The sequence below is a fragment of the Convolutriloba macropyga genome, chromosome 2, assembly GCF_964194025.1.
Source record: "Convolutriloba macropyga chromosome 2, txConMacr16.3, whole genome shotgun sequence".
Taxonomy (NCBI): domain Eukaryota; kingdom Metazoa; phylum Xenacoelomorpha; order Acoela; family Convolutidae; genus Convolutriloba; species Convolutriloba macropyga.
In genome coordinates, this window is record NC_134469.1 from 47,360,861 (window position 1) to 47,380,102 (window position 19,242).

The window sequence follows — 19,242 nt, forward strand, 5'->3', positions numbered from 1 at the left end:
AAAAGCCATTTTTATGGTGAGGTTTCAATGAGATAACAAAAACTGATTAAGCTCGAATTTGTCCTGAGGAGGCATCACTCCGACAGGTCCATTGACCTATTTGAAGTTCTCCCCAAATACATATAACGTCTTGATTGTAAATTAATTGTGTAATCATTAATTGAATTACTATTAATGAAAAACACTTGTTCAATGGGTGTCGATTGGATAAAAACACACATTTGTAAAAGCCAAACAAATTGATAGTTCATTATTTCCCTATTACTTTTTAAAATTAGAATTCATACAATGAACGCAGGAAAAGTCTAATATGGCATTTTAAGACAAAATTGGCCACATTCAGTAATAAAAACAGTATAATCGCATTAAACTTATTATATTCAAAGAATTGAATTCAAGTCATCAATTCGCAGAAAGAATTCCAATCAATTATTTTCCAACACAAAAAAACTCCCAGCTCGCAACAGACAGCACAACTTTGGACTGATCAAAAGTGAGTTTTCACTATTACAATAGATAAACTAACCTAACAAGTATCAGCAGAGACCTTAATCGGTCTAATAAAAGTCCGCTAGAACATTTGTGAGAATTTCATTGGTGACGCAATTTTTGTTTTTTTTTACAAAAAAATTTCCGTTCATAATCGTTGTATTCAGTAGAGTTCTAGAAAAAAAGAAAAAATACTAAAATGCTCTATAAAAAATCTCATTTTCGGATTAAAAGAAGATGATCGACATAAAAATATATTTGAATCTAACAAAGCTCTTCAGATACGAAAAACATTGATCAGGATTTGTTTAAAAAAAATTTTATAGACCCTGTTAATTTAAACTTCTCCTATTGAAACACTTATGCTCGGAGGGTCAATAAACTGCAAATTTGTCGATTCGTTAGTATAAACTTTTTACGCGTGTGATATCAAATCACGTTTTCTGGCAAAAAAATTTCATGTATCTGCTGAAACTTACGAAAGTAAATGTTGTTGAAAAGGTAACAGAAATGGACTCATGTCATTGTTTAGAATTGCGTTTTGAGCACAGATGCACCAAACTCATAATTTTATAACGGTCAAAAATGTCTATGCTTAAAAGACGCTTCATTTCTGTTGGTAAAAGAAGAACTTATTTATAACTGTTGAATGCAAACTAGGGATCTTTTCTGCTAGCGCTCCCCGCTTAGTTAGGCACCCCCATTTATAAACGTGTAAAAATAATGTTAACGCTAAGTAATCTTATACGTGAACATATATGAGCAATATGCATTTACTAAAAGCTAGCACAGCTATGGTTTGAAAGTATTACATATTCAAACAAAATTTGTTGCATATAACGTAAGCTTCAATAAAAATTTGTATTAGATTGTTTTTGGTGCTATCGGCTAAAATAAGGGCTTGATTTTTCTAAAATTGCCTTCGATCGACCGAGACACTCTTGTTTCAACGAAATGCAAATATCGCTTTTATAATTTGCGAAAGATTTGGGTGGGGTGCAAATTTAGCGGCTATATAAGGCTGGGCGGCGCTAGCAGAAAAGATCCAAACTTGAATCTAACTGTTGTATCTGCTTGTAGCTTTAGAAAATTCCTCTATGATTGCATTAACATTGAACATTGGGTGCAATTTTTTTCTTCTTAGCTGGGGCTACTCTTTTAATCTCAAAAAACAAAACAGTTTCTCGTTGATCATGACTATGCAATTCAGGCTTCAATATCGACCTAAAATCGGCCCTTTTTCAATTGTACAGATTAGAGGCGGCGATTCAACTGACAAGCACAAAGGAAATAACCGGGATCGTAATTCTTTTTGATTCAGATTCAGCTGAAACTCAAAATTTTGCTTCAACAGAAAAAATTTCACATGATAAGCGCCTTACAAAAGTTCCTGTGAGCCAGCCTAGAGCTTTAAGAGGTCTCAAAAATTTCATAAAAATCTCGTTGTTAGTCTACGCGCCTTATGGATTTCTTGTTTCATCAGCATAAGCTTTTTCCAAACCAGTACAAACTGAATTCGGAAAAGAGAGCCTGATTTTGGCAAAAATCAAATAATCGGAAAATTTCCAGTCGAAATATTGTATTGTATTCGTTACACGTTAGTGTTGTCACTCAAGAAGTTAAAAGTACTAAAAAATTTGCGTGATATCCTTCTAAGTTGGCATACTCAATTGTTTGAACGCGGAAAAAAATAAGTATTTGGGCCAAATGCATGGCTGGCGTCAAAATTCCAATGTCGTGGCACGAAATGATTTTTCCACACATCTATTATTAGAATATTAACCGCGGGTCTTAATTACGTCAGCCTGTGGCTGAACAACGTCATCTTTGTTAATGAAGAAATGAGGATGCAAATCTCGAGTGAAGAGTTTAATGAAAAACCATCAGTCTGGAAAAAAGAGAGAATTTCAAAACCAGCTACAGCGGCATTAGTGACTCAGAACTCATCAGCCTCTAGTCTGGATAAAAATGTATTATAATGGCTCTCACTAATTGCACTCACAAGATCTTGAACTGTCCTCAATTCAAATCAAACCATTGCATAGCATTTCAAAACATTCAGGAAATTTCCCCTCTTCCATGGCTGTCTTGGCGGGAAGCGTTCGTTTAAAGTGCAAAACGGGCAGAGCTTGTGGTGTGAATTTTTGCCAGGCAAACGAACAATCGATTGCTACATAAGACCACAGAAACATAACAAGCGCCCCAAATTTTGGAATTGAACAGTTCAACAAACACAAACCAGATAAATCACAGTGGATGCTTCTAAATTCGCTTTTTCAGTTTTTAAAACTCAAAGCTTGCGGACATGACATTTCAACGGAAGCAGTGGCACTCCTAGATAATGGAATTAAAGTGCCTTATATTGACAAAACTTTGCTAATGATTAGAATGCACATCAAAAATGTTTCAAGGGACGTTAATGGTTCGGAGCTGTGGAACTGGAGAGCCAGCTAGTGGATTGTCTAGTACAAACTTCGAATAAACTGAACCCAATCAAAGCCGTCTTTCCATAAACTCGACCAAAACTAGAGAAATGAAATGGCAAGCTACAAAGAATGAAAACAACGGCACTCATATCTTAATATTTACCCGTTACTTTAAAGCAACTAGATAGACTTGGATAAGTAATGGACAGGAGTGCTTGCAGCTCGTAAGATCAATTGAAAACAAATCAGTAGAGCTGAGTAAAACATAGACCGTTTAGACTGATTTAGTTTGGACAACCAGTAGTCCACTGCCTAAGTCAGTCACCAAACGATCATACAACGCACATTTTTTGTGGAGAAGAGACTCTAACGGAGCAACTAAGGATGTCGCCGGATTTTTGAAGCCTGTGCCTCAAATTGTAAGTTAGAGTAAAAATCTAAAATCGAAAAGAAAGTAAAACAGTTATCAGAGAACACTAATGTGTTCGATGGCAAATGCTATGAAGTAGAACGATTATGGAACGGCAATGAGGAGTGTTTATCATTTAATTTTGCGTCGGTAACAGCTTAGCTAAAATTTTGAGAACTTGGATTCATTGCCAAAACCGAACTCAAAAAATTATACACGGAAACAGTTCAGAGCAACCCCCAATTATAAAAAATCAGAAAAAAACGGACTAGGAGGAAATTAACAAGACAAGTGATTGCCCACAATAGCATCTTCCGCAACACACTGACGTCAACCCACACGAACAAGAGAAAAAGAAGAGACTGTTCAATGCAGCAGCCAAGTGTAGAAGCATCGCATTAAAAGACACGATCATTTCTTGTCCCGATCTTCAGAGAAATCTTGTGGGACCAAAGTTTTATATTCAGCGAAAACGATTATGCTTTTGAGGCAAACACTGAATGAAAGTTATTACAGTTGCATTTTTGGCGCTCAGATCAAAAGAGTAAAACTGAAAATTTTGAGTAAACAGACACATCGTTGGCGCCAAAAGTTCTCCAATTTTTTCAGTTACGAACTTCAAAGGGTTGCAGCTGATCCGGAACATAAATTTCCAGCAATCTACAAAATACTGTTAAGATCAGTTCGAATGATTTCCTCATTGTGATATCTGTGAGAAAACTCAAATACCTAACACCTAGTGATTCAACCATAAATACAACTTATTTCTACTAACTTCAACTAAGTTCAATGGGAAAATGTGCGCCTATTGTTCCTTTACTGAAACAGTTTGTTCATTCACTGTGTCCGCCTTTAAAATTTGATGAATGTGAGAGTACTGCTTTTACATTTGATTGCACCCTTTTCAGTTTGTTTTTAGTAGGTGCCGTCAACCTACTCAACGGGTATTCTTTAAGCACTCTGTTTACTTGTTGCGCCGCCTTTTTCAATATTTTGTGATTGTTTCTGCTTTTTCACGCACCTGAGAAGTCAAATTAGAATGATGATTGGACACACACAGTCTGGAGAAGTAAAAAGGAAAAAAGCGAGTAGGTTTGAAGCGTGAATTTTAGCAAACTAACTTTAAATTGAATAGAAAACTACTGTTTGAACAATTTTTTGTTTTGCCAGTTTTTTTATTTGTCCTGTTGCTTTGAAAACATTTAAGGTAACCTTTAGTTTCTTCGTCTTTTGTGAAGCACACCCCTTTTTATTTTAAAATGTTTCCAATTTTTTATCTTGCGATAGATTTTGCATTTTTTGTGGTGTTGCTAATGAATTTCACTAATAACAGGCCTCACTGCTTGTTAATGAGGCTTAAGTTGATCATTTCAGCTTTGAGTCCATATTCAACGCTATCTTTGACTTATATGGTACTCTTTTTCAGAGAAAATTACTAATTTTTCAGATTCTCAGATTTTTGTTGTCTCATCACTTTGTCCTTTAATTACGGATTTTATCTGCTCGAAAAATGAAGTTTCGAGGTATAAGTAAACCAAATGTTGGTTGAGTCTATAGCAATCGTTTTTATGATTTTATTGCTTTTTTCTGGAAACTTAGTGTTGATTTTTTATTTAAATACGTAAAACATTTGAATAAATTTGGAAATCTTGCCCTATTTGTATTTCTATTGTGCTATAATTTCTAAAATTACTTCTTTGCTACGGATTTTGAACTTAATTTTGTGCTTTTTTCACTTTGACATCACTGAATTCAGAAATATGTTTTTGCGTCTTTTTATCTTTGTCTCCGATCGATTCGTACAATGTTGTTCTACTGTGTATAAAGATATCTTTTAATATTAGTTATTTTGTTCTCATCCATAATTCTCAAAGATCTAGACGTAGAAAGAAGGCTAGTTTTTAAATTTTCTGTACGTTTTTTGTTCATTTTGCAAATATAGGATCACGTGCATTTTTAACTGTCCTGTTAATATCAATAATGATGCGAAAAAAAAATTGTCAGTTTTTTTTTCACTGAAATAATTTACCGGGAATGCAATTCAAAACGTCTCTTGTTGTGTTTTTTCTTATTTCAGAATGTGAACTGTATTGGGGCGCTGTCTTTTTAAGATCTGTCCACATATTTCTTCAATTTTTGAACCCTTATTGGAGTGGACAATTTGATTACACCAAAACAAGAAATTGAGCGAAAAGACTAGAGTGGTTGTGAGTATTGAATTTTCTTTACTCTAACTATAAGGTGATGGGAGAAAACGGTTTTTGAACAAGTTTTTTGGTTTTTGGGGTTTAATCTTTGTTCACCTGAGACAATTTGACCAGTTGTTTTACCGCTTGAGTTTTCTATCGCAGTTTTTGTTCAAATGGCTTTCAAAGTCACATCTAAGTCAGTTCAGGGCTCAGTTTTAGTTTTGGCAAAATAAATCTCTTTTATTAGTTTCAGCCCTTGTACTGCTATGTTTTTTATTTCGCTTTACCTTTTGAACTTGCTTTTTGTTTTACATAAGTCACTAAAATCTTACTTCTGACTCACCTCAATAATTCGTCCAACTGAGTGGATTTTAAAATTTTTCTCCCATTGAAACATAGACCGTTTAGACTGATTTAGTAGGGACAACCAGTAGTCCACTGCCTAAGTCAGTCACCAAACGATCATACAACGCACATTTTTTGTGGAGAAGAGACTCTAAAGGAGCAACTAAGGATGTCGCCGGATTTTTGAAGCCTGTGCCTCAAATTGTAAGTTAGAGTAAAAATCTAAAATCGAAAAGAAAGTAAAACAGTTATCAGAGAACACTAATGTGTTCGATGGCAAATACTATGAAGTAGAACGATTATGGAGCGACAATGAGGAGCGTTTATCATTTAATTTTGCGTCGGTAACAGCTTGGCTAAAATTTTGAGAACTTGGATTCATTGACAAAACCGAACTCAAAAAATTATACACGGAAACAGTTCAGAGCAACCCCCAATTATAAAAAATCAGAACAAACGGACTAGGAGGAAATTAACAAAACAAGTGATTGCCCACATTAGCATCTTCCGCAACACACTGACGTCAACCCACACGAACAAGAGAAAAAGAAGAGACTGTTCAATGCAGCAGCCAAATGTAGAAGCATCGCGCTAAAAGACACGCTCATTTCTTGTCCCGATCTTCAGAGAAATCTTGTGGGACCAAAGTTTTATTTTTAGCGAAAACGATTATGCTTTTGAGGCAAACCCTGAATGAAAGTTATTACAGTTGCATTTTTGGCGCTCAGATCAAAAGAGTAAAACTGAAAATTTTGAGTAAACAGACACATCGTTGGCGCAAAAAGTTCTCCAATTTTTTCAGTTACGAACTTCAAAGGGTTGCAGCTGATCCGGAACATAAATTTCCAGCAATCTACAAAATACTGTTAAGATCAGTTCGAATGATTTTCTCATTGTGATATCTGTGAGAAAACTCAAATACCTAACACCTAGTGATTCAACCATAAATACAACTTATTTCTACTAACTTCAACTAAGTTCAATGGGAAAATGTGCGCCTATTGTTCCTTTACTGAAACAGTTTGTTCATTCACTGTGTCCGCCTTTAAAATTTGATGAATGTGAGAGTACTGCTTTTACATTTGATTGCACTTTTTCCAGTTTGTTTTTAGTAGGTGCCGTCAACCTACTCAACGGGTATTCTTTAAGCACTCTGTTTACTTGTTGCGCCGCCTTTTTCAATATTTTGTGATTGTTTCTGCTTTTTCACGCACCTGAGAAGTCAAATTAGAATGATGATTGGACACACACAGTCTGGAGAAGTAAAAAGGAAAAAAGCGAGTAGGTTTGAAGCGTGAATTTTAGCAAACTAACTTTAAATTGAATAGAAAACTACTGTTTGAACAATTTTTTGTTTTGCCAGTTTTTTTATTTGTCCTGTTGCTTTGAAAACATTTAAGGTAACCTTTTAGTTTCTTTGTCTTTTGTGAAGCACACCCCTTTTTATTTTAAAATGTTTCCAATTTTTTATCTTGCGATAGATTTTGCATTTTTTGTGGTGTTGCTAATGAATTTCACTAATAACAGGCCTCACTGCTTGTTAATGTGGCTTAAGTTGATCATTTCAGCTTTGAGTCCATATTCAACGCTATCTTTGACTTATATGGTACTCTTTTTCAGAGAAAATTACTAATTTTTCAGATTCTCAGATTTTTGTTGTCTCATCACTTTGTCTTTAATGACGGATTTTATCTGTTCGAAAAATGAAGTTTCTAGGTATAAGTAAACCAAATGTTGGTTGAGTCTATAGCAATCGTTTTTATGATTTTATTGCTTTTTTCTGGAAACTTAGTGTTGATTTTTGATTTAAATACGAAAAATATTTGAATAAATTTGGAAATCTTGCCCTATTTGTATTTCTATTTTGCTATAATTTCTAAAATTACTTCTTTGCTACGGATTTTGAACTTAATTTTGTGCTTTTTTCACTTTCACATCACTGAATTCAGAAATATGTTTTTGCGTCTTTTTATCTTTGTCTCCGATCGATTCGTACAATGTTGTTCTACTGTGTATAAAGATATCTTTTAATATTAGTTATTTTGTTCTCATCCATAATTCTCAAAGATCTAGACGTAGAAAGAAGGCTAGTTTTTAAATTTTCTGTACGTTTTTTGTTCATTTTGCAAATATAGGATCACGTGCATTTTTAACTGTCCTGTTAATATCAATAATGATGTGAAAAAAAAAATTTCACTGAAAAAAGTCAGTTTTTTTCACTGAATTAATTTACCGGGAATGCAATTCAAAACGTCTCTTGTTGTGTTTTTTCTTATTTCAGAATGTGAACTGTATTGGGGCGCTGTCTTTTTAAGATCTGTCCACCTATTTCTTCAATTTTTGAACCCTTATTGGAGTGGACAATTTGATTACACCAAAACAAGAATTTGAGCGAAAAAACTAGAGTGGTTGTGAGTATTGAATTTTCTTTACTCTAACTATAAGGTGATGGGAGAAAACGGTTTTTGAACAAGTTTTTTGGTTTTTGAGATTTAATCTTTGTTCACCTGAGACAATTTGACCAGTTGTTTTACCGCTGGAGTTTTGCATCGCAGTTTTTGTTCAAATGGCTTTCAAAGTCACATCTAAGTCAGTTCAGGGCTCAGTTTTAGTTTTGGCAAAATCAATCTCTTTTATTAGTTTCAGCCCTTGTACTGCTATGTTTTTTATTTCGCTTTACCTTTTGAACTTGCTTTTTGTTTTACATAAGTCACTAAAATCTTACTTCTGACTCACCTCAATAATTCGTCCAACTGAGTGGATTTTAAAATTTTTCTCCCATTGAATTGTGCAAAATAATACATACCTTCAAGGTGAAATTTGCAGAATCAAATACGGAATACACCGACAAAGCCCGTTCAGTAAGTCAGAGTGTATAGGGTTATCAACACTTATTATGTCGGTTATATGGCGATAATATGATTGTTTGGTCATTGGTGATATTATAACTGGCATTAATATTATCATACATTGACACAAAATAGTCGAGATTATTTATTTTATTAACGATGAGACCAAAATAGCTTCGGCTGTAGCCTTTGTTAAAAAATAATTGAAGTTAACCTAGTGATCTACTTATGGAAAGAGTTTTAGGTGGTCAATATGTGCTATGAAACGTTCATTGGTCGTACAATGAAGAGACCAAAAAATGATGAATAGCAAAATGTATTAGATTATCGGAAAGGGTCTCACAGTCCCTCGATAATTGAGACGGTCTCTGTTTCTAAGATGCAGCTGCTACCTTTTTAACAGAGTGCTTGAAAATTTCAATCTACTCTGTTTCGGCTCCAAGCTTAAAGGGCATATACCTTTAAGGCTCGCCAGGGGAACGTGCTATTTTTCTGCATAGTAACGTACGTACTACATACTAAAACATATTTTGCAGGGGATCTATCATAAAAAACACTGGGACTGAAACATAATAGAACAAAAAAAGCATCCATAGGACTCTTGCTGGTCTTATGAAAAGTTCGTGCTTGACATAATTTTGCTATGAAATGGCTGAAGTCAACCAAAATCGGCCCTGAAAGGAGCGCAGATTGAACTGTGTTTGACTCTAGATCAACCTTTAGTTGTGTTTTCCGGAGTTCACCGGAGACAATTTGACCAGTTGTTTTACCGCTTGAGTTTGCCATCGGAAATTTTGTTCAAATGGCTTTCAAAGTCACATCTAAATCAATTCAGGGCTCAGTTTTAGTTTTGGCAAAAAATCTCAACTGGTTCAACTGAGTGGATTTTAAAATTTTTCTCCCATTGAATTTGCAATATAATACATACATTCAATGTCAAATTTGCAGAATCAAGAACGGGATCAAGTGGGTCAACGGTGGTTATTGTCTGACAATTTTCCGGTTATGTTTAACGCTTTGGAGGGTAGACACCTCAAAAAGCGGAAGTTTATCCAGCACGTGAACTGGTACTACGACCCGGGCGATCCTATAAGCACCGCGAATAATCTGATGATAAGTATAAACTGAACGTACACTTCAAAGACGAACTTTAATTCTTGGCGAGATCTCAACTGACATAAAATTCTTTGAACAATTGTGTATTGCTGCTTATAAGGTGAGCGACTCAGCGGCAGTGGGCAGTCGAGTGATGTGGATCCGGATCTGCAGATGTTGAGAGATGAGCACAAGAAGGAACTGTGGAAGAAGAAGCAGGAGATCACTGACTGTCAGCAGAAGCAGAAGGTAGCAGAGGGAGAGAGAGACGAGTGGCAGTTGATGGCTGAGAGTCTCAAGGCAGAGATCGAAAGGCTCAAAGCTGAGCTGCAGAAACAGAAGGAAGAGGTAAAAATACGCATGCTACTCAAGTTCCAGGCTACCACCCTACCCTACCAGTTATGAGAGCGAGGTGGACATATGAGAAAAAATGTGCTTGAGCAATATCGGGAATGAAAAGACCGTTGTTGGCCTCAGGGATCGGGATCAATCATATATTGATTCAAAATAGTCGAGATCATTTATTTTATTAACCATGAGACCAAAATAGCTGCGGCTGTAGCCTTAGGTAAAATAATTGTGGTTAACCTAGTGATCTATTTATGGAAAGAGTTTTAGGTGGTCAATATCTGCTATGAAACGTTCATTGGTCGTACAATGAAGAGACCAAAAATGATGAATAGCAAAACGTATTGACATATGTTTTTCATAAAATTTACCAGCTAGCTTCCAATGTTTGCAACAAGAATTCAAGTTACTAGAAGAACGAGCAAAATGTTTCTCTTGTTGGTTTAATTAGATTATCAGAAAGGGTCTTACAGTCTCTCAAAAGATTAAGATAGTTTCTGTTTCTAAGATGCAGCTGCTACCTTTTTAACAGAGCGCTTGAAAAATCCGATCTACTCTGCTTCGGCTCCAAGCTTAAAAGGCATATACATTTAAGGCTCCCCAGGGGAACGTGCTATTTTATGCATAGTAACGTACGTACTATATACTAACGCATTTTTTGTAGGGGACGTATCATAAACAACACTAGGACTGAAACATAATTGAACGAAAAAAGCAACCATAGGACTCTTGCTGGTCTTATGAAAAGTTCGTGCTTGACATAATTTTGCTATGAAATGGCTGAAGTCATCCAAAATCGGCCGTGAAAGGAGCGCAGATTGACCTATGTTTGACTCTAGATCAACCTTTAGTTGTCTTTTGTCCATCCAATTGAAGTAGAAGAAATTCCCTCTCCCCGTGACTTCATAAGTTTTTTTATAGTTAACCTGCGTAGTGACAAAATTATGATTTTAATTAAATAGCCCCTGTTTCTGTCAATTCTTTTATTAAGCCGCGAAGCGATAGCGGATATTATTGGGGACTTCGTGGTTTTTTACATTTCAAAGAATTTGAATTGTATTTGGGCGCTGTGTTTTTTTTAAATGTTTTGACACATTTTTCAATTACTTTGATCATTCAAAACGGGATAAACAGGTAAGGCCCAGCGGGATAAAAGTTTCATTAGAGGCCCAAAGTAGACTTTAGTAGTCATTCAAGTGCTTAGAGTTGTGCAGCTGGTGGGATGGCCTTAATTTAAGATTTAATATTCATTTTTAGGAGTTTTTGGGCTGAAAATGGTGCAATTTTTCATGTTTTTTGTACATTTTCGAATTGTTTGTTTGATTAGTCTTAGGTTGAAGCTTTTGAAAAATGTTGAAGTTTTTTTGCTTGACAAAATTACTTGTTAAGACCATTTTATGAGCTATATATTTTGGTACTACAAACTCAAACACGCAAAATGGTAATGAATTTTGCAATTTTTTTCAAATTTTTTGAAAATTTAGGTCCTTCTCTGAGGTTTTCCAGACTCAGGGGCCATGGAATCTCCTTTATGGTTTGATAATAGGGCACTGCATAGTTTCTAGTCGAAATGGAATGGTTTTCAATTTCTAATGTCTCGAATTTTAGCATCTTTTTTATAAAGTCTGCATATTTCTTTAAGGTTTCCTAATTCTTTTGTCAATTTATGATATTTATCCAATCTCAAGTGCCAGAAAAACTATTCCACGGTTAGATAAAAAAAATTTTGCATAGTTAATAGCGTCATTGGAATTGTTTTCAACATTTAAACATTTCAAAATTTAAAAACTTTTTGATGACATTTGCAACTTTTTGTCAAGTATTTTGAAAATGTTTGCCTTTTTCAGATTTTCTTGCCTCAGTAGCCAGGTAGTCTCCTGTAGGTTTGATAGTAAGTTGCTGCATAGTTGCTAAGCGGGCAATGGAATGGTTTTCAACAATTTAATAGAACAAACTTCTGTTTTTATAAATTAAAATTTATTTCTAAATTTTTTGAAATTTTGCTCAGCGATCTTTACGAGCCAATGATTTTTTTGAGGATTGGAATTGTTTTACTGGATAGCCTCTAGAGACACAGAAAAGATTCTGAAGATAATAGTATCACAACTTTTTGTAAGATTTCATTAAAAATTGCAATTAATTTCAAATTTTTCGAGAATTTGTATATAATTTTCTGAGCTAATCGATCTTCAATTGACAGTCCGAATCTAACCCAAAAAGTCTAGTGGTCTATTAAAAGACTGGTGGTCGATCTGTCTATCTTATTTCTTTAGTTGTTTGAATTCATGGAAGGCCACAATCGTCTATCGTGGATATTTTCCGGAAATTTGCCGGCTATTTTTTTCTGACTTGAGCATGTTTCTCAGCCCAAGCCAATCTCTGTTAAAATTTTGGGTTATTAAAGGTGAACTTAAGACTTGTTATAAGCGAAATTATTTGAGACAAATTCTTTTCATAAATATGAACAAGTCAAACATAATTTTTTTCCTTAAAAATTTTCCTGCCGGGTGATATGTATAGCGCCAGGTATGGAACACGTAGAAACCTGTTGAAACAATTGTACGGGACAATATTTTTGGACATGAAGTAAAAAAGAGTACTCGGGCATTTCTTGTAACCGCAAAATTAAATAGTCAGTATAGCTTTTATTTGGCTGCGAAACTTTGGAGTGGTTTTTTGAATTGTTTCTTGTTTGATACATGAAAAAATTGGTTTGAGATTTGTACATTGAGATTATTCCCGAGAATTATTCCGAATATTTGAAACCTTAAAACCAAACTACAACTTAATGTCAAAATTACGGAAGCTGTAGAAAACGGTGATCAAATGATGAGCAAAGGATCAACTTGCCCGCTTCTATTGAAGATTTTAGTGAAATGGGTCCTTTCAAAAGTCAGAGTATATTTCTATATTTTGAACAGTCCTTTTCTGAGCTTTTCCAGACTCAGGGGCCTGAGTTAATCGATCTTCAGAAGGCCAATGATTTTTTTTTTCGGGTCTTGCAGATATATTCCTTGAACGGTTTCAGAGAAAAAAACAATTTTGAACATATTTTGAAGTAGTTAATTTCAAGTCGATCAAATTTGTCTCCGGGTTAAAAGCTTCAAGTGTTTTACCAATTAGTATATTTTCGTTCAGTTTGTTTGATTGTTTTAGTTTCTCAACTTTTGAGATGATTTTGTTTGCATTCTGGCTGGCCTTCCTTGTTCAATTGATCTGCTGTTCAAATACAAAGTTTCTAAGTTTTTTATTCAATTCTTTGGATTGAAATTCAGGACTTGCCCTGCTATGTTTTTTGAATCGTCGTCTCCAACGATGATTCTTACAACCTGACTTCGTGGAATTCACTTTCTCAATTACCTCATTGACTTTCACCGCTTTGCAGTTAATATATGTGTGCCTGACGTCTTTTCTGATTTTAGGTCAATTGCGTGACTTACCTCAACCAAAAAAATGACTTCCAAACGAGTCATTTTCATAAATATGAACAAATCAAACATAATTTTTTTCCTTAAAAATTTTGCTGCCGGGTGATATGTATAGACTCAGGTATAAAAAAAGTAGAAATATGTTTAAAAAGTTTGTGCGGGATGACATTTTAGACATGAAGTAAAAAACAGTACTCGGGCATTTCTTGTAATCGCAATATTAAATAGTCAGTATAGCTTTTATTTGGCTGCGAAACTTTGGAGTGGTTTTTTGAATTGTTTCTTGTTTGTTACATGAAAAAATTGGTTTGAGATTTGTACATTGAGATTATTCCCAAGAATTATTCCAAATATTTGAAACCTTAAAACCGAACTATAACTTAATGTCAAAATTACGGAAGCTGTAGAAAACGGTGATCAAATGATGAGCAAAGGATCAACTTGCCCGCTTCTATTGAAGATTTTAGTGAAGTGGGTCCTTTCAAAAGTGAGAGTATATTTCTATATATTGAACAGTCCTTTTCTGAGGTTTTCCAGACTCAGGGGCCTGAGTTAATCGATCTTCAGAAGGCCAATGATTTTTTTTCAGGTCTTGCAGATATATTCCTTGAACGGTTTCAGAGAAAAAAATGATTTTGAACATAATTTGAAGTAGTTAATTTTAAAGCGATCAAATTTGTCTTCGGGTTAAAAGCTTCAAGAGTTTTACCAATTAGTATATTTTCGTTTAGTTTGTTTGATTGTTTTAGTTTCTCAACTTTGGAGTTGATTTCGTTTGCATTCTGGCTGGCCTTGTTCAATTGATCTGCTGTTCAAATACAAAATTTCGAAGTTTTTCAGGATTGAAAATTCCTTGGATTGGATTTTGAGGACTTGCCCTGCTATGTTTTTTTGATTCGTCGTCTCTATCGATGATTCTTACGACCTGACTTCGTGGAATTCATTTTCTCAATTACTTCATTGACTTTCACCGCTTTGCAGTTATTATTTGTGTGCCTGGCGTCTTTTCTGATTTTATGTCAATTGCGTGACTTACCTCAACCAAAAAAATGACTTCCGAACTCACTTATGAAAGTTTCAAATTTTATGAACATTTTAATAGTGCCAATTTTATATGCCCTAATTCTTGAGTTTTTTATTTCAAATATCAATTTTAAAAAACTCTTTTCCAGTTTTTTCGTCATAAACCGTATACGTCATAAAATTGACAGTCCGAATCTAACCCAAAAAGTCTAGTGGTCTATTAAAAGACTGGTGGTCGATCTGTCTATCTTATTTCTTTAGTTGTTTGAATTCATGGAAGGCCACCATCGTCTATCGTGGATATTTTCCGGAAATTTGCGGAAAAAAAATGATTTTGAACATAATTTGAAGTAGTTAATTTTAAAGCGATCAAATTTGTCTTCGGGTTAAAAGCTTCAAGAGTTTTACCAATTAGTATATTTTCGTTTAGTTTGTTTGATTGTTTTAGTTTCTCAACTTTGGAGTTGATTTCGTTTGCATTCTGGCTGGCCTTGTTCAATTGATCTGCTGTTCAAATACAAAATTTCGAAGTTTTTCAGGATTGAAAATTCCTTGGATTGGATTTTGAGGACTTGCCCTGCTATGTTTTTTTGATTCGTCGTCTCTATCGATGATTCTTACGACCTGACTTCGTGGAATTCATTTTCTCAATTACTTCATTGACTTTCACCGCTTTGCAGTTATTATTTGTGTGCCTGGCGTCTTTTCTGATTTTATGTCAATTGCGTGACTTACCTCAACCAAAAAAATGACTTCCGAACTCACTTATGAAAGTTTCAAATTTTATGAACATTTTAATAGTGCCAATTTTATATGCCCTAATTCTTGAGTTTTTTATTTCAAATATCAATTTTAAAAAACTCTTTTCCAGTTTTTTCGTCATAAACCGTATACGTCATAAAATTGACAGTCCGAATCTAACCCAAAAAGTCTAGTGGTCTATTAAAAGACTGGTGGTCGATCTGTCTATCTTATTTCTTTAGTTGTTTGAATTCATGGAAGGCCACCATCGTCTATCGTGGATATTTTCCGGAAATTTGCCGGCTATTTTTTTCTGACTTGAGCATGTTTCTCAGCCCAAGCCAATCTCTGTTAAAATTTTGGGTTATTAAAGGTGAACTTAAGACTTGTTATAAGCGAAATTATTTGAGACAAATTCTTTTCATAAATATGAACAAGTCAAACATAATTTTTTTCCTTAAAAATTTTCCTGCCGGGTGATATGTATAGCGCCAGGTATGGAACACGTAGAAACCTGTTGAAACAATTGTACGGGACAATATTTTTGGACATGAAGTAAAAAAGAGTACTCGGGCATTTCTTGTAACCGCAAAATTAAATAGTCAGTATAGCTTTTATTTGGCTGCGAAACTTTGGAGTGGTTTTTTGAATTGTTTCTTGTTTGTTACATGAAAAAATTGGTTTGAGATTTGTACATTGAGATTATTCCCGAGAATTATTCCGAATATTTGAAACCTTAAAACCGAACTATAACTTAATGTCAAAATTACGGAAGCTGTAGAAAACGGTGATCAAATGATGAGCAAAGGATCAATTTGCCACGCTTCTATTGAAGATTTTAGTGGAATGGGTCCTTTCAAAGGTCAGAGTATCTTTCTATATATTGGACAGTCTGAGCAATTTTATGATCAATTTAGTTTCCATGATTTGACAAAAACAGATAATTATAAAGCTATTGACAGTTAATAATAAAAATAAAGCCCCTGGACCAGACTAAATAAATGTATGGATATCAAACGCTGCAAAATACGCTATTGCTATACCCATCAACAGTTCTTTTTAAACGAGTTTACTAAAGGTAATATCTTTCGTAGAGTTCTCAAGCATCCACAGAAAACAGGTTCGAAAAACGATCAAGAACAGACTTCTTATCAATTAAAAACTATAGTGCCTTAAAAAATGATCTTTTGAATAGGAAACAAATTGGTATTCAAACTCATCTTTACAGACGCTTAACTCTTTTTCATTCAGCCAGTAAACGCAAAAATATAAAGGGACATCAAAATACACGCCATCTCTAAATTTTCGCAAAAGCATTCAATTGAATTTCGCATAACTTTTTGAAATTATTAGGTTTCCATTGTCAGCATTTAAAGAGTTTTGCTTTGGTATTAGTTATCAGAAAGTCAAGCTTGGTATGGTTTTCACAATGCTTGTTAAGAATTATGCTATTCCCGAAGGTGGTGTTCTCCGGCCTCTCATTTTCTTCTATGTGATAAAAGTTCCTCCAAATAAATTACAAGCAGTTTTGATATTGTTCAGTTTACAAACGCAACAATATCGATCCGCCAGTTTAAACAAAAAAAAATTGAAAAAATTTTGGAAGAAACCAATGACTCCTTCAGAAAAAAAACTAACTCTAGAGGCAGAGAGAAAGGAATTGTGTTATTTTTTCAAACTGGGTTAGATCTCGATTAATAACCATATCCTAACGGTTATGCTTTTAATTTACAATTTTCCTTCAAAAAACAGTAAATGATTGTAAGATACTATAGCTCCACCATAAACACATTCAATTTAATCCAGAGGTGGGTTCGAATGTATGAAAATCTCATAATTAACGAAAAATCGGTTGCCCGTAAAAATGGCGTTCATTTTTTTAGCCTTTCAGTGAGATGTGCTTGCTAGGAAGAGTAGATCTCAGCTATGGCCTCAATTCAACAATGCAAGCGATTCTGAAAAGAAATTTATGTGAACAAGGAAATGAGTTTTGAATTAAATAAAAATAAAGGCAACAAAAGTATCAAAATCAAATTTATCTGAACTAACTTGATATACTTACGTTACATTTTGTTGACAGATGAACATGAGATCTGAGGAGGAGGGCGAGCACCAGGCCACTTTGGTCCAGATGGACCTCATGCAGGAGTCCAGCAACCAAGAAATTCATACCCTCAACCAGATCAAACGCCAAATGGCGGCCGCCTTTGCACGCGCTAACCAGGCAATTGTCAACGAGAGAAGAAACAACGAGAAACAGTCCGTTATGACAGTTGGCAACGAACGACATTCGTCCACGGTTCCAAATGCACTGCCCTATGAGGGCGAATTGTTCTCAACCGGGGGCATTGCCCAGAGACAGATTGAATTTCTGGAGACTAACTTGGACTGGGTCAACAAGAATAACAGGACTTTGGCTAAAGAGAACAACGATATTAAGAGACAACTGATACCTCGACTGCGGGAAGAGGTAAGTACTCAAAACTCTTACTCGTAGTTCAGGGAACTGTCGAAAGATTACACTAAAAATAAACTAGTTATTAAATTTTGCTGGAATTGCCTTTTCTGAACAGAAAGAAGAGTTACAATATGAATAACACTACAAAATGAAATTGAAAAGGAATGAATGGTGAAAATGTACGAAAATAGTAAAAACGAAAGGAGGAATAATCTACTGAGTCGAGTAATACGGAGTAGAAAAGATACCATAATCTCTTTTAAGATCAAGTATAGTCTCCACAAAAAGACAAAACTAGAAAATAAAATATCTATTACATCAAGTATTACCAGGCTGAGGTCTCGGAGCAGTCGCACATGTGAATTGGAGTGTGAATGGAAAATCATATGATCTCGCAAAGGCATGGCCGGACAAAAATCTGATCTATGGTGGGGGTGAGGGGAGGGCTTTGGTGGGGATCTGAAAAATGGTTTTGTTTCAGAACCGCAAATTATTGTCTGAGAAGTATCAACTGCAGCGCCTTCTGAAAGAGGAAAGAGAAAAGTCGTATCATGATAAGATGACCATGAAAGAACAGCAATGGATGGACGACGGAGACAACCAGGTGAGGAGTCGCAACCCTTCAGTCACTATGGTCAAAGGACTGCGCTCCGGATCCAAGGTCAAGGAGACCCCCACAACCACCACCCGCACAGGCACCAATGCTTCATCTGTCAAACGAGGCACCGACCTCAAATCAAGCCGATCCAAGTCTAAAAGGCGCCAGTGAGGCAAGAAACTGAGGCCTGCTACATGTAATTGCAGACACTTATGCACTGATCAGTTACTGTTTCATGTAATAAAGTATCGTAACCAAACAAATAAATTTGAGCAATATGTGCGTCTTTATTATTAGTTGATTTTAGCTCTATGCACTCCACTTCCTTGCAAAAAATCAAGAAGAGGAAGACAAAACTGTCTCCTCTGATTACTGGCAAATCGCCGCCTGTTCAAAAAGTTTTTTTCGTTCCCGTACCGCACTCCAAGTATAAATCAGTACTGGGCAATTGTAAATGCAAGTCTCCCATGTAATGAATTTTGTTCGATTTCTCGCTTGAAATTTGCTTTTTTCAAGCGTATATTAACGATGCAAAAGACAAACTTTCAACTGTCACGGATGCCCAGAAAGTAGAGTAAACTTCTAAGGATCCGGAGATCGTGGGTTCGCTCACCATAAAGAACTTTATTTTTTCGCTTGGTCCAAGTGTGACCATTGTCAAATCAGACTGAACACAAGTCTGACGTCAAAAAAAGTAACATAAATCAGTCTATGATTTAGTAATGACGAGGAATTGCATTGAGAAGTGCCCAGTACTGAAACGTACTTGGAGCTAGGTACGGGTTAGTGTGCACTTTCTTCTAATTAGTTTTCAAAAAATCATTTTGTTTTACTTCTACAAAGT

General features: G+C 35.1%; 1 protein-coding gene across 1 annotated transcript in view; it reads left to right on the plus strand.

The window, feature by feature from the left end:
• LOC142335317 (uncharacterized) overlaps nucleotides 1-18,676 on the plus strand; it is a 115,719-nt gene extending 97,043 nt beyond the window's left edge. Inside the window, exons 14-16 of the mRNA XM_075383763.1 lie at nucleotides 9,924-10,150; nucleotides 17,423-17,812; nucleotides 18,282-18,676. Of these exons, the coding sequence (XP_075239878.1) occupies nucleotides 9,924-10,150; nucleotides 17,423-17,812; nucleotides 18,282-18,569 (905 nt within the window). The 3' untranslated portion in view covers nucleotides 18,570-18,676. The remainder of the gene's footprint in view (nucleotides 1-9,923; nucleotides 10,151-17,422; nucleotides 17,813-18,281) is intronic.
• The last annotated feature ends 566 nt before the right edge of the window (nucleotides 18,677-19,242 follow it).